This window comes from Stegastes partitus, unplaced genomic scaffold (genome assembly GCF_000690725.1).
Source record: "Stegastes partitus isolate 25-593 unplaced genomic scaffold, Stegastes_partitus-1.0.2 Scaffold255, whole genome shotgun sequence".
NCBI lineage: Eukaryota > Metazoa > Chordata > Actinopteri > Pomacentridae > Stegastes > Stegastes partitus.
Genome location: NW_007577986.1, coordinates 508,903 through 524,503, shown reverse-complemented (window position 1 = coordinate 524,503; position 15,601 = coordinate 508,903). Strand labels below are relative to the sequence as shown.

The 15,601-nt window shown below is 42.0% G+C and overlaps 3 protein-coding genes across 3 annotated transcripts; 1 reads left to right on the top strand and 2 right to left on the bottom strand.

Moving 5' to 3' along the window:
- Nucleotides 1–123: 123 nt before the first annotated feature.
- Nucleotides 124–9,756, bottom strand: mvk (mevalonate kinase). The gene is made up of 10 exons (XM_008282063.1): nt 9,416–9,756; nt 8,144–8,291; nt 6,789–6,933; nt 4,795–4,950; nt 3,959–4,062; nt 3,776–3,821; nt 3,505–3,595; nt 2,964–3,083; nt 2,648–2,801; nt 124–1,541 (listed from the first exon to the last, which is right to left on the bottom strand). Exons 1-10 carry the CDS (start codon nt 9,491–9,493, stop codon nt 1,390–1,392), a joined length of 1,194 nt encoding a protein of 397 aa, XP_008280285.1. The 5' UTR covers nt 9,494–9,756; the 3' UTR covers nt 124–1,389.
- Nucleotides 9,757–9,960: 204 nt separating this feature from the next.
- Nucleotides 9,961–11,754, top strand: mmab (metabolism of cobalamin associated B). Its single transcript, XM_008282061.1, has 9 exons — nt 9,961–10,110; nt 10,372–10,430; nt 10,517–10,610; nt 10,701–10,758; nt 10,853–10,925; nt 11,022–11,119; nt 11,197–11,261; nt 11,375–11,434; nt 11,515–11,754. Exons 1-9 carry the CDS (start codon nt 10,007–10,009, stop codon nt 11,597–11,599), a joined length of 696 nt encoding a protein of 231 aa, XP_008280283.1. The 5' UTR covers nt 9,961–10,006; the 3' UTR covers nt 11,600–11,754.
- On the bottom strand, nt 11,645–15,509 carry aldh3b4 (aldehyde dehydrogenase 3 family, member B4). The gene is made up of 10 exons (XM_008282062.1): nt 15,437–15,509; nt 14,877–15,072; nt 14,640–14,750; nt 14,223–14,343; nt 14,043–14,128; nt 13,399–13,480; nt 12,923–13,312; nt 12,654–12,820; nt 12,475–12,574; nt 11,645–12,260 (listed from the first exon to the last, which is right to left on the bottom strand). The coding sequence occupies exons 1-10, from the start codon at nt 15,487–15,489 to the stop codon at nt 12,061–12,063; spliced, it is 1,506 nt and encodes a 501-aa protein (XP_008280284.1). The 5' UTR covers nt 15,490–15,509; the 3' UTR covers nt 11,645–12,060.
- Nucleotides 15,510–15,601: the final 92 nt, after the last annotated feature.

The following is a 15,601-nucleotide window of genomic DNA, read 5'->3' as shown; positions in this document are numbered from 1 at the left end:
AAAAGCGCAGTGGTAATTAAATTCCAGCAGGGGTTAGGGGCAACTGTGCGGCACGCTGACGGGGGGCTGCCCTGACATAAAGATGACACAATTCAAGAGGACAGAGGGGGCGCCAGGCGGAAAAGGAGGGAGGGTGACAAATGTCGTTTATTCACGTACACTGCCAGATTTGTACTACTCAATCTTCATGACATTCAAAAAATAGAAAATGAAATGGATATTCAAACTCAACCGAATCCCACAATGACCTTTTCCCCAAATCAGGGATATTCTAAACAGATCCGTCTTCTGTATCTGCGGCATTTGCAGAATATTTTGTAATGCTTAGGAGGATGAGCGATTAGGTGGAGAAGAATTTGGAAAAGCTGTTGTGTGTGTGTGCGCGCATGTGTGTGTGTGTGTGTGTGTGTGTCAGCACAAATGTGTGACTCAGAAGGACACTGCTTGTTGTTGATTCACATTATAGTGGCGCTAATCCAGAGGCTCCGTAGAGGCCACACACACTCCTGCTGTCCCCCTTTTCCCCCCGTCCTCTATTAGCAAAACAACACAGCCAGTTAGTCTTTAACTGCAGAAATAAACAGAGCGTAATCCTGCAGCGAGAATAATATTTCGCCAAACTATTACAGAAATTTGAAATACTCTGAGAAAGAAATTGAACTGAAAGAAAACAGAAAAGTCTTTGGTTTTAGCATAATTTTACATTTCAGCCTTTAGAAAGCAATGCAGCGATATAAAGGAGGATGCCAGAACTAAATCTGAAAAGGCATCCGTCTGTGTTGATAATTATAATTCATGAGAGTGAAGCCTCACATGTCAATCATTCTCTGAATACAGTCATTGCATTATTATTTCCGGACTTTTTCTACATCATCATATCCAGTATAATAAATCCTACAGGAAGATCTCTTTCATTCTTGCTGTTGTCCAGCAACATTTAATGTAAAAGTGCCTGCAAAAAGTACTTAAAGGCTGGCGATCATCTAATGCATTAAGACAGACAGGTCCTACTGATTTAAACATTTGGAAGAAAATGCACTTTAATTCTGCCGATGCTTTACTTACACACTGATCAATTTTATGGGTCTCTTAGTGTAAATTCTGTTTCATAAAAAGCGTCTGTGCAACTCTGATGCCATCTAGTGGACAAAGAGCTTAGTACACGAGCTTGTACCTCACAATACATGTAAACTCTGCTCATCCAAAACAAGTTCATTGTTGCTGTTGTCGTTAGTCTCAAAAGTTGAGTTTTCTTCAGTCTGCAAAATATAGAAATTGATACTTGAGGAAGCTCCGTCCAGCCCCACCCTGTGCAACGCTCCTCGGTCCACTCAGCCCGCTTTATTAGTTCACAGCGTTTTTGTCCTCTTGTTCAGTCACAGTTGAGTTTCAATAACGATTTAAAATCTCCAGAATGTCCTCCTTAACGGAGAGGGGAGAGTGCTGCTGGACACCTGGCCCACCGATACTCGTTTCCCAGCAGTCAAAGCCGCAGTCTCGCAAGTCCTGCACTGTACTCTGGACAACCAAGGAGTCAGTTTCTACAAATAAAAAGGTCATAGTGAAGTCATGTCAGAAAAGGATTGGCTAGAAACACAAAACATGTAGTACAGTCAAACAGAACAGCTGCTGGTGAATGCAAAGATTTAAATTCAGTGTCTATAACTAAAAGGGCTACGGTGGTGCTTTCAGGGGTAAACGTTGAGTTTGTGTCACCGACAGCAAAAACACATTAGAGCGACAGAAAAACTCCATCAGCCTCATAGACATAGACAAATAAGGACTTTGTGTGATCTGTGTGATTGTCCTGAACATCTGGTACTTCCCTGCTGTTTGCTGCAAAGGAAATGGTCCAAAACCCAGGAAATGCCCAGCAGCAGCTCAACAGAAAGGACGCAGCTGCACAGTTAAAACTAACCACACGTCCAGTTAAAAGTAGAAACCTTCAGATGCAAGAGCAGCTTTTAAACACATAGATAAAATAACTTAGTGCTTGCTTCCTTAACTCAAAGAGCTTTACTATAAAGACTCTCTGAGAGCATTAGAGTTGACAGATATAAGACAATCTACTTGGCAGTTGCTGAGACTCACAGACAGAAACGCTTGCTAAGAAAACAAATAAAGAGCATTTGGAAATCTATTTGAAGGATTTAAAACTTATTAAAATTCAGTACGCTACAGGCTGCAGGCATAAACAAAGTCTGAACTTGCAGGTTCTTCGCTTGTTTGCTTTGTCAAAGAGAGGATGATACAAAGTTTCCTTAGAACCAATTGTGCGGTAGTACTCGCACACCAAAGGCCCCTTCTTGTGCAGCCTTCTCATCATTTCCTGCCAATCAAGTCGTTGTTGGAGAGACTTAGAGTGAGTGAGCGTTTGAGGAAAACAGAACATTTGCTGTCAGCAGGATTCTGACAGCTCGGCTCATCAAACTTCCCTCATCATATTGAATTCAGTATTAGACAAATCAATTAAAGGATGCACCAGAGGCGCAAATCAAATGAGGGATTCATTTGAATTATATGCATCATCTAACCTGGAGGGGTAATTACAGCAGCACATAAAGTATTGCCCTTTTAAAGTTGCGTTAATGCAAACATTTTAAATGCACGCTGTTGTAGCAATCATAACACAATTGACCTACAGTACCTGGTCTCAGGAGCGTGATGCCGCAGCCTCCTCCTCCTGCACCCGTTAGCTTGCTGTGGAGCCCTTTGGCCAACGTGACCCGGCACAGTATGTCCAGGGCAGGGTGGCCCACACCCATCACATTCAGATGGTGCTGGTTGATGTCAATGAGCTCCTGTAAAATATACGACACGGCTGTACTTAAAAACTTAAATGGCAATTTATACTGGCTCTCTGGTTTAAGATATTTGATGCATTAAAACTATAGTTGTACCTCTAACGCCTTACTGGCATGTTTACAGAGCAAAACGCGTCACAGTCTTCTAATAATTTGTACCTCTAGAATATTGTAGTGCTCTCCTGTGATGGGCTCACAGGTCATCTCTGAGAGGACTTTCTCACAAGTGCAGGAGATGGCATCAACAGAGTCAAGCACAGGGGTCATGATGGAGGGAAACTGCACGAGGGGAAAACAAGAATTTCTAACATGACTTGTGGACAAGTATCCGTGTAACACCGCAAATACCTGTGAGTATTTTCTACAAGACCTGGTGTTTCTTTTTTTTTTTTTTTGATGGATCCACTGTATACAAATACAGATTGTGAAATGGTAGGTTTGACTTTGGTTATGCTCCAGCCTGATCACAACACTGCCACAACACCATCCAGGCCCATCTCTGTCTGAGGCAGAAATCTGCACACCTGCTGGTGTCACCAAGGCAACAGCACACAGGGGTGCTGGCTAAGAGTTTAATTTTAATATTTTATGAAGGCACTCAACGCCATGCTCTGGAGTATCTGCCATGCAAAAGCACCGCCTATTATATTAATTACAGTGTCGGCAAGTAACACACCGGGGAGAAGAAACCATTTAGTACCTTGTTAATTTTGTCCTTCACCCTGGCAACAAGTACCTTGGTGCTACGTGGTACTTTGGTGTTAGTGAGGAGGATTCTTAATAATGGCACCCTGGAAGTAAAGCAGAGAGATCAGAGAGTTCACACAGGCATATTATTCTGGAGCTCCTCTGATGTATTAATTTTAGTCAGACAATATTTGTTTTAAGAAGAAGGAAAAAAAAAAGCTGTGATTTTATTAATTGACTTTTTAAATGAAGTCAAATTAAAAATTGTTAATTAGCTTTGGTACCTGCTCAGTGGTATTATCTTTCCAGCTAAGAATCTCAGCATGCCACCTACATGAAGGGAAACCAAAATTATTAAATAGATAACCATCAGATAATAATGAACAGTGGTGGTGAAATACTCTGATGTTTCCATTAAGGAGCGTTGTGTGTAAAGGGAGTGAGTTTAAGACCATTTCACGTCTCACCCCAGGTTCCTACAGCGTTGTCCACTCCTGAAGGATTGCCGTGGATGATCATCTCCCCTTGGAAAGCCCAGCTGTTGATCAGCTCCAGGTCCTCCTGACACCACCTGCAGACGTTAAAAAATGAAAGGAAGAAGCCCAACAAACCCTCCCTGACCAGCCATGTCCTGTCCTGTACTACCTCACATACATATGGAGTATCGCAGCATTAAAAAGAGTTGTATGTTCACTAATTTATTACAGAGCTGCTGTTTGTGATTATGCAATCTGACTCTAAGTATTTGTAGTACAATATATTACAAGAGTATCATACTGACAGTACATCCAAACATTAATTTCTGTCTTTGATTTTACAAAAGGACACATTTTTCTGGGAAAAATGTGTCAGATATTTGTATTTCTATAAAAGCCCTCTGTCACTACTAAATATCTGGAATAGAAAATATTATGGGAATGTTAAATGTTAGAATTAGAAGAAGAATTGAAAGAGTTGGCACATTCTTTAAAAAAAAAAAATCATCATAAGATTAGTATTTGGAGTATGTGAGGCAACTACTGTGATTTGCAATATAGAGTTAATGCACACTTATGTATCTGTTTTTCTATTTGCCAAATAAATGTTGAGATTTTAGGTCTTTTACCTTCAAAACATCAACCTTCGCCTGAAACAGTTTGCACTGTTTGAAACCATGATTTAATATGCTTCTTAGTGTTTAGTTAAGTGTCCTGTTTGGAGTGCTATTATCAAGCTTCATAATTCTATCGCTGCAAAACAGCGGTTGACACCAACATCATACACAGCTCATGATGAGGACTTTTCCGTAGCATAATGTCATTACCTGGCAGTGTGATCCCATTCTTTGAGAGGAGCAGGAATGGCTCCACTTGCGCAGAGCAGAGCTGCAGCTAAACACACAGAGTAGGCGGCGCTTGATCCCAGTCCTGCTCCAGTCGGCAGCTCGGACCACACAGTCAGCGTCAAGCTGGGCAGCTCGCTAAGAAAAGAATCACTGTAAGAATTTACAAATGCAGCCCCAAAATGAGAAAAAGCACACAACTATTGAGAAATACTCCCTATTAATTAAAAACAATAGTAGTTTCTCATTTAAAGTCAGCAACAGTGCACTTTCAAAACAAAATACTGGATAAATCAAGTCAATAATGTGTTATTTCTCTTTCTTTATAATCACATTTACTAGCACAGCTACAGCATATGCATAGTTAGTGTAATGTATAGGAATACATACACTACTATATGCAACAGAAACTTACTCGACAGTTCTGTCAATGTCTGTCAGGGAAGCTGCTTTTGGGCAGAAAGAAGAATACTCTAAACTAATTGTCCGGCTCTTCTCTCGAGGGAAAAACACATCCAGACTTGTTAAAGGGTGCAGAGTGGCCCAGTGCCAGACTCTCATTAGTGGCCATCCTGTCAGAACCCATCACCTCTCTCAGACACGCCAGCACCGTGTCAGCACAGATTAAACCTCCTGACAACCTGCAGCTCTAATGTTCCCGAGCATCTTCCCTGTTCACAGCAGCTGGAGCCGCTAAAACTAACATCCAACCTTTCTGTCTCTCTTTACCGCCTTCATTTCCAAGAAGACAAATTTATCATTTTTTTGCCTTTTACCAATCTGCATCAGTTTTTACTAAACAAACATTAACCTAAGAGCTAGACAGAGGAAAGAGCTGAACACTGCACGGTAGCAGTAAAGCACCAGTTTAATACACCCTCAGATGGTGACAAGTACTTGTCACTTTCTGCTAGTGTCAATTACATTTACCGCATTTAGTTCACACAACAGCTGAACAATACACTATATCATATCATTTCTATCTAATTTATGGCATTGAGATGTGAGCACATGGAGTGTTCACTGTGAAAAGGATAAAATGTAACAAGAAGTAACCCCGCTATGATACACTACAGTACACTAAACAGTACACCGTGCGACATGTGATAAATCAGCCTGATTTCATTTCATTTAAATTGGGTTGTTGCTCACACACAAACCCACAAATTTGGGTCTAACAGGCTGCAGAATTCCCACAAGGTCGAGGAAAATTGTCATTCAACAACTATACACTTTGCCTGCATCACCTACATGCACAAAATGTCACAGCTGCTACCATTTTAAGTTGCACCACCTCTGGGCAATGAGTGTAGTGTGTGTTTTTTTTTTGGCTTTATAGCTTTAGTCTTTAAGCGTGCACCTTTGAAGTAATACATTTAAAATTCCTCCCCCATCATTGATTAAACTCCTTCTGTGGCAGCAAAGTTACACATCTAGATGTTTTTTTTCATGAAGCCAACCTCTTCATGTCTTAGATTTGGCAAAATGTTAAATTTTTTTCTCCCTGGGATTTAACTATCTCTCTCAAATTTGGTGAAGACGCCTCTTCCCTCTGCTCCTAAAAGCACACAGAAGGACACTCTTGGAACACAGAGAACTAATGATAGAATGAGCAGAGTGCACGCTTTCCGATATTCAGCGTAGAATGTTTAATCTGACAAAAAGGTAACATTTTACACTTGCACTCTCTCAAACGCACACAATCAGTAGCTGTTAAAAATGAGATACAGCAGCAACACTCAACGCCTGCGGGTGGTGAAGGTGTCAGATTTGCAGACACTGTTTGTTTGTTTCCGTTGCCTGTCGATGGAGAACGTCAATACGTATACATCTACATTTCTAAAGCGCTTTGCTTCAGGATGACATTTAACGGGCCCGGCTTCTTTACTTTTTGTAAATCTGTGCTGTGTTTTTTGTGGTCATCTGCGTGATACATAAAATGAGCAAATGATGAGAACACACTTGTGCTATCTCACCTTGATCCAAACAGTGAGAAGTAGAGGTAAAGGAAGGATAAGGTGGCCATGCTGCAAGTATCCAGGTTTCCATTGTTTACACCGACGAACTCACGAAGTCTCCTCACGAGTTCAGCATCCAGACGTTGCACCTCGTCCCGCTTACCTATTAGCGCGAGTAAAAACACAAATCACAACGATGCACGCTTTGATCTTTAGTCGTACAAAACTGATGCATATACAAAAGTGTACTTAATTAAAAATTCTTCAAAAAGGTGACGATTATTTCATATGCTTATCTGGTCAAAGTTTGAGTTAGTAGTTTTTCTAACAGATTATATTTAATAATCTCCATGGACAACATACAGTTGTGACTCGATAATCCGACACTACATGTAAAACCTTCTTTTATGTCGGATAGAAAGGCTGTCGGATTGTCAACACGGAGGTCGAGATACAAGGAGGGCTTGATGCTTGAAAGGTGATTTGTTGTTAATATTTATTGTTTATAGTTGTTATAATAACCAGTGTATTGTTAGAACATTACGCATCGCTGGATTTAACACCTAATTGACCAGTGTGATCGTGCACGTTCCGGCCAATTCCACCACGTCGGAGCGTACCCCTGGGGTGGAAGTGGCCAGAACACACAGACAGTATTTGGCTGCTGATGCTGATGGTGGCGGCGGCGACGGTGACGGCGGCTGGGGAGTGGGGGGCAAGATACGCTCCATCGTTACCATCTGCGTTTACTTCCGCAAACACTGAACACACTCGCTATGTGTGACGTCGTTGTGTCCTCTTCTGCGCATGCGGGACACTTTTGGGTCGTATGAAGTTCACACAAAATATCACATACAAGTCGAATTTAATTGAAATGTGAACAAACATTGGATTTCACAAAAAAAATCCGAATTGAGCATTAAGTCCTGCAGTCTGAATGTAGCCGATCTGTCGGATTGTTAAGTCAGATAATACACCATTATACTTAGTTGTGATGTAAAATGTCATGTCGGTGTTGGAATCCAAGGCTGTCGGTATGTTAAGGCTATTTTTAATGGGTTCCGTTCGTTTTTCCTAAAAACCTGTCGGATAGCAAAGTTTTAGCTGCAATAGAACTCAAATGTGCTTTGTTTTAAAAGGAGTGTTTCCTCATATCTTAACTCACTCTGCCTGGTGTTTGCGTTACATCTTCCAATGATGCTAAACAATGTGGGAAATGAAGTGCACTATTTAACATTTCTCTCAAAAACTCTCTCAACACTGAAATGTCACTGTATGCATGTTATTGGACTGTATGAACATGATACAGATGCAAGAGCAAAAACATAGTGTTCGTATGAGCTTATGGTAACCAGTGCTGCGTCTTCTCTTACCGTGGAAATTATGGATGAGCCGCCTGAGTTCAGACAGGTCCCAGCAGTGGAATGTGTCAATGTTTGGGAGGTTGATGCAAACTTTGCCAGTGGTGGTGACTTGCAGTCGCAAATATGTTCTCAGGTTCAAACTTACAGCAAGAGCCACCTGTGATGAAGCAACATCAGAACAGGCAAAAGATCAATAAAGGATGACATTTTTTTCACCATTTTAACAGCAGCTCATCAAGGTGTTACAACACTACCAGCTCTTTTCTGATGCATTCAATGGTTTTGTAATAACTGGGTACATTTTCCTAATTCCAAATTTCCAAATTGATTTGGTGTCAACTATTAAACTATTCACCAGGCACTTTGATAATTAAATAATCTGTCTCAGTAATTAACAGAATTCTGCACACCGTCTACCCTGTAAAAATACATTTATTTATGACGCTTCAGGTCCTAATCAGGTAAATAGTTTGTAACAAAGAGAGGTCATAATAAACAGGGAGTGGCTGTAACTCTGCAACAATGCACGGACAATAAGAAGACATGAACATCATTATACTGAACGAAAAATTTCAAAAACAAACAGAATATTACAAAACACACTGTCCAAGAACAATCATAAATGTACTCCCAACGTGTTCACATTAAATGGGTAAAATATGATGATCTCCAAAATCTTTCAGAGGCCATATGTAGATGAACCTGCAGGGATACATGTACATGGGATATGCCAAAAAATATACTGATTAATAAATTGGCAGCAAGAAAACAGGAGCATAAAGTCAATGTTCTCTGATTGAAGGCTTCTCTCTGGTTTCTTTGCTCCTTTATGATAATAAACTGAAATTCTTTGGGTAATTAACAAAAGAAGACATTTTAGGACGTCATCTTGGGCTTCTGTAAAGTCTGTTCAATATTTTTCTCCATTTTAGAGACTAAACACGTAATCAATTATTGAACAAAAATATTTAGCAGATTAATCAATAATAATAAAAAAAAAAAATTAGTGCAACATAGAGCCACTGGAACAAATGATGAGACGTGTCAGGCTTTCAGAGGCTGGCAAGCTGCAATCAAAAATATGCACTGGCAAGAAACAAAAAAAAACTGTGAAACTTAAATAGTAAAGTTTTGTGTGATAAACTAAGCCTGTCCTGCAAAAGCCCAACATCCAGCCTCATATCATTATTTCAGCTGAGACACTGACCCGAGCACCAAAGGTCACCAATAAATAAAACAGTCATTATAATCACTGAGCTGTCACTCATCCTCACAGGTTACCTTTCCGTGAACAACTGCATGCTCTCCGTGGAGGATGGCCTTCCCAGGAGCAGACACGAACACGTCCTCGACTTGCATTTCTGTTAGTTTCCAGAGTCTGTAATGTGTCCAAAGCTGAACCGCTGGATGACCTCAAGTTCAACTTTCCACTGACAGTATTACTGTTAGCTAGCTTAGCTAATGTTAATCCGCTGAACCAGCAACCAGCAGTCGACAGCTCTGCCCCGCAGCTCTGTGACTTTCACCAACGAAGGATGAATATCTGGGTTTAGCGACGCATTTTGACAATCAAAGAACACAGAGACAACCAGAGCACAGACTCTCTTTGACGCGGCGTGGTTATCCAGAGTTAAAAACACAGCTGACACTGGACAAGAGACGCACATACGTTTGACGTTCTGCATCCAATCAGCATCGCAGCTGGTTGATCATGTTTTCCTCTGACCAATCAGCGTCCAGAACACTGCCACCACCAGGTGAGTTGACCAATCATACGATGAAAACGAAACGCCCATTAACTACGGACTCCTCGGAGGGACAAAATACACTACGAACCGCCGTTCACCTTTAGCTGCTAACCAGTAGCTTAAAATGACATCGTTTGTTATCAAACCTGCTCTTCTCCGCTGCGTTGTTCGGACAGGCAGGTTCATAAGCGAGCATCGGACGAAGAAACCTTTGTGTTCACACAGAAGGTAGTTGTACATTCCTGTTGTGTGCAAGTAGGTGTTTAGCTAATGTTGCTGTTATGCAAGTAGCTGACTATAAACTGCTGCCTGGTAGCTGCTACACAGGTAGATACTCTCTAATAAAGCCAGTTTTAACACAGCAGACAGCAATGTTTGAACATGAAAGTTCAGACTCAGCACAAGCATCAAGAAATATTAATTTTGTAGTCATCTAGATCTTCTAAACATCTCTCTTCTTTTCCGCTTTCTGTGTTTTCCCCCCAACAGTTATGCCACTCATGGGGATGACAAGGTACCCAAAATATACACCAAAACTGGAGACAAAGGTTATTGATCATCATAACTCACAAACTGATATGTCACAGCTTTGTTATAGTAACAGTATTAACAAAAGTTGACTCTTGCTGTGCAGGTTTCTCAAGCACATTTACAGGAGAAAGGAGGCCAAAGGAGGATCATGTTTTTGAAGCCTTAGGAAATACAGATGAGCTGTCATCAGCTATAGGGTACATTTTCTACAGTTCCAACATTGCAGTTCACTTCATAACTTTGTCTGTAATCTGCCCCTGAAGTTATCATTTCGACTCCCATTACAGGTTGGCCAGAGAATTTTGTCTCGACAAAGGTCACACGTTCACATATCAGCTGGACAAGGTTTGCTTTTCCATGGCTGCATTTATTAACTTCCTCCAACAGTTCGCATTCACCAAAGTACATTATTCTGACAGTTTTGCTTCTGACATTGCAGATACAGTGCATTTTACAAGATGTGGGCTCCAATATTGCCACCCCTCAATCTTCTGCAAGAGAAAGTCATATAAGTATGCATATGCTGGCTAGTCTAATGCACTAAAGTTGGTGGTTTTATCATGTTTTCTGTACTCAAAGATCATACCGGGGTCTTCTGTTTTTGCTAGAGAGGACAAAATTTACCGCGCAGCCAATTGCAGACTTGGAGACCTGGATTGATACCTTTACAGGAGAACTTCCTCCACTGACGAACTTCATTTTACCAGTAAGTCCATTTGTGCTTCTGTGTACATGTTATTCCTGTTAGAGCCCAGGTTTTCACACATGCATTATGTTTCACAGTCTGGTGGAAAGAGCAGCGCAGCTTTGCACTTGGCTCGGACAGTCTGTCGGAGAGCAGAACGTAGGTCAGTTCCAGCACGTTTCATGATCGTAGTATTACCTTAAATGACTTAACATAGTCAACTTCTCTTGTTTCACTTGCACAATTGGTCCTGACAGCTCTTTGTTGTTGTTTTAGTGTTGCCCCAATTGTGCGCTCAGGGGAGGCAGATCCAGATGTTGCCAAGTTCTTGAACAGGTCAGTCCCGTGTTTAAAAATTTACGAGAACACGGCTCTTCCACCACACATCTGATAACTGTTCCAACATTTTCACTCAGACTGAGCGACTACCTGTTCACCGTAGCCAGATATGCAGCCATGAAAGAAGGCAGCGAGGAGAAGATCTACAAAAGACCTGAATGACCACATCCACACGAGTATTGAGACAAAAAAAAACTTGATTTGTTGTTTTTTTATGCAGATACTTTAGTCATATTGTAAATACATTATTACATAGGAATGAGGTCCACATTTGTCTCAGTTCAATCATCATGGGTTATAATAAACTTATGCACATCAAAAAAGTGTCCTGTTATTTAATGTTGCACAGGTAATGTTTCCATCATGTACATTCAGCTAAGTTGAGTTAGGATGTGAAACTTTAAATACTTGAGAGAACCTTTCATCGGTTCTACAGTTGCCACACATTGACTTTAACCAAATACTATGGATAGTCTCTGGTAGATGCAGTGGTACCCCAGAGGCTTTTGCTCTTATTTGTTTCAGTACAGTAACAACACACTTGGGTGTCAGCCCTGCTCATGACTTAGGGGGCAGTTGGTTTTATTCCAGCATGGCTTTGTCCCACATGGCCTCCAACACAGTCACAGGATCTGGCACCAGCCCTGGCTCTTCTGGGACAAGGTACTGGCCCATGTCATTAGGGACAGATTGCGGTCCTCGTAGGGCGGATAACGCAGGTAGGTGACACACTCGAACCGTGTGCCTCTTAGCAGGCATGATTTCCTGTGAGAGAAGGTATCAAAGCTGTAGCGGCCGTGGAAGGAACCCATTCCAGTGGCACCTGACAACAATCAGAATCAGAATCAGTTTTATTGCCAAGTAATTTTTACATCACCAGGAATTTGACTTGGTCCATTGGTGCAAAGAAGCAGAAAACAGATACCAAAATAAAATAAAATATTAACAACAACAACAACAACAAAAAAAATTTGCAAAGGTACATCAATGCAGGCTATATTGTCCCACCAGCATGCACTGTGATGCCTCACACTTACCTACACCACCAAAAGGCAGAGCCACCGTCAGACTCTGAAGGATGCAGTCATTGGAGCAAAAGCTTCCACTGGAGGTCTCGCTCATTAGTCTTGATATGACCTGCATTGTCAGAAAAAGGTGATCAGAATAAACGTTGGCTGCCTCATGCACAGCAATGGATACAGTGTCTGCCGTGTACCTTACTGTTGCTGGAATACGCATACACACAAAGAGGTTTCTCTTGTTTACTAATGAAGGCAATTGCTTCATCCACATCGTTTACAGTCAGAAGAGGAAGAACTGGGCCAAAAATCTCCTGTTGCATGATGGGGTCTGATTCTGACACCTCTGTCAAAACTGTTGGGGCTTCAGAGAGAACAAAAAAACAACATTTAGAGTCGCAGGATTAGATATTTTACATGAATTAGTGGACATTATTCTGAGAAATCCAATGTAGAATGTTCTTACCAATATACTTCTCTGCTTCTATCACCTGCCCACCCACAGCCACCTTGCCAGATCTCCACAATGTGTCTCTTAATCGGTTGAAAATCTCCAGATTGACCATGCGGCCAAAGCTGCGGGACTCTTGGGGATCGGAACCATAGAACTGCATCACACAGCACTTTAGGGCTTGTACCAGCCGTGCTTTCACATCCGCGTGGCACAAAATGTAGTCAGGAGCCACTAAGCTCTGTCCGGCATTCTGGAAACGCGCCCAAGCGATGCGCTGCGCGGTGGTGGCAATGTCACAGTGTTGGTCCACATAACACGGGTTCTTGCCTCCTAAAATCAGGGTGACTGGTGTGAGGGTGCGGGCTGCAGCCTGAGCAATTCTGCTTCCCTCCTCTCTGTTTCCTAAGGAGTGACAATCATGTTTAATGCATTATGAATAATTCTATTGACACTCAAAAAGCTGATTTTGAAGGTGATTGTCTGTTTACCTGTAAAGAAAACGTGATCAAATTTGAGTTCCACAACTTCAGGCAAGTCATTCGTGCCTAAAAGAATCACATGGAAGCATTCCTTGAGGAAAACAAGAGCTGTATCAGATCATTCCTTTGTACTGGAGCATCATCTTCCTTATACGTCACCGTCAATCAAAGTGTACATTGAAAGACAGGAGAATTATAACCGGGTCAACTATTCAGCTCTTTCTGGGATGACATGCTCAATCACACATGTGACAATACCAGATCTGAATGTCAGAACAAAATCTAATTTCAACAAACAATGACTCATTTGATCCTTTTTGAACAAATGCCCTCATTTTAAAAAGAATTAAAATATATCACATACCAAATTGTATATACTTCACTAGATTCATACAGAATGAGTCATTAATCCATTCTGCTGGGGGCTAAAATTGTGGAGGGCATTTGCCTTCTGGCTGCAGCAGGCAAAATTATACATTTTTCTAACTACCTGAAATGAGTGGAATGAAAATCCAGTCAGACAAAGTTATTCACCTGCCTTTCAATTTTTGGGCAAAAAACCCCACAAAAGTCACTCTTTGAGAAAACTACGCTAACTTGTTAAGTAAAAGACATTCAACAGAGAAATCAGTGCCCCATGACAGCTAACTCACATTGTCCAGGTAGAAGGGAGTGAGACGATGGAGCAGCTCTGCTGTGTGAGCAGCGCACTCTGAGGGCCCAATGATGGCACAGTTTCCTACACAAACGAACAAAACCTCATCAGTGGCGGTCAGATCCCCAGTAAGCCTGTGTGTGGGACAGCTAAATGAATAAATGAATGTTTGCTGCACCTGCTGCGATGGCCCCAACCAGCGGCACCAGACACATTTGAACAGGACTACACCAGGTCCCCACAATAAACACAACCCCCAGCGGCTCACTGATCACCACACACTCATCCAATGAGGTGGACTGCACAAAGGAGACAACCCTGGAATTAGGTTACAAGTGAAACAAAACACTCACACATGAAGTTCATCAGGATGCAGGGTGACTAAGAGAGGAAAGGACATAAGCCCACTTTATTGTTACAAAAGGGCAAGGCAACTTAGCTTTAATCTGCTTTAGTGGGCTCAGCACAATGCATTTCTTTGTGGCACCGAGACGGAATGTTCTCTCCAAAAAGGTTACGCAAGTCATTAATAATCCAAATGACATTATAAAGAAGTTTTCCTGATAAAAGAGGCATTAAATAACACTAATCTCACCAGATTTCTTTCCACATGCTGTGGCTGCATCCACTTCTTTAAGTTGTTGATGGCATGAAGAGCCTCATTCTTGACCAGAATCAGCTCAGAGACAACAGTTTCAAAGCGTGGCTGGTTGTAAAGATTCAGAGTGTAAACAAATATACAAAGGGGGAAAATAAGTATTTGGACCATTATGACATGTCTCACTGTCTGAAAGATGCAGTAAACATAAACATTGTAGGAGACAAACGTCACCTTATGAAGGTCCCTCCCGAGAGCATCCACAAAGTCACACTCGTGCTCCTCCAGCATTCGCAGCACAGCCTCCAGCTGAGTCATTCTGAAGTTCTCCTTCAGGGTGCGTCCAGCTTGAAAGGCAACTCTGGCCCTCCTCAGCAGTTCCACACACTCCAGACCGTATGTCTTCAAACATGGCTCCCCCAGCCTGGTCCTAGAACAGCGGACTAGTTTTAACACCATAAGGCTGATCAACACATTTCCTCTCCAGATCTCATCACTCTACCTTCTGCATGTTAACCGTCCATTCCTCTGACAAGCATAGCACGCCCTCATTTTCCCACTCATATTGATTCCAGCCAACAGCTCCCCAGTGCTCCTGAACTTGTGCAGTTAAGCCTATGCACCTGCTCAGTAAAAGCCCCACCGGCAGGAAGGACAGTGGAAATAACTCTTAACCAGTCATGTGATGCACAGAAAACTTAACAAAGCCGGAGTTAACTCAGCAGCTCATGAGGTGAAATCGACTTCTCACACACATGGAGAAACATGTTGCATGAACTGAATCTGTTATTTACCTGCGCAGAGCCTGGAACCATCGGGCTGGAGAAGGACTCGGCGGACCGTTCATGGCTATCCTGCAGGTTCGGCTGAGACAGTCGCAGTCGCTGCTGTGGAAATCCTCCCAACAGCTCTGGTCACACAGCGCAGGAAGTGAGCACAATGAAGAATCGGACTCAGAC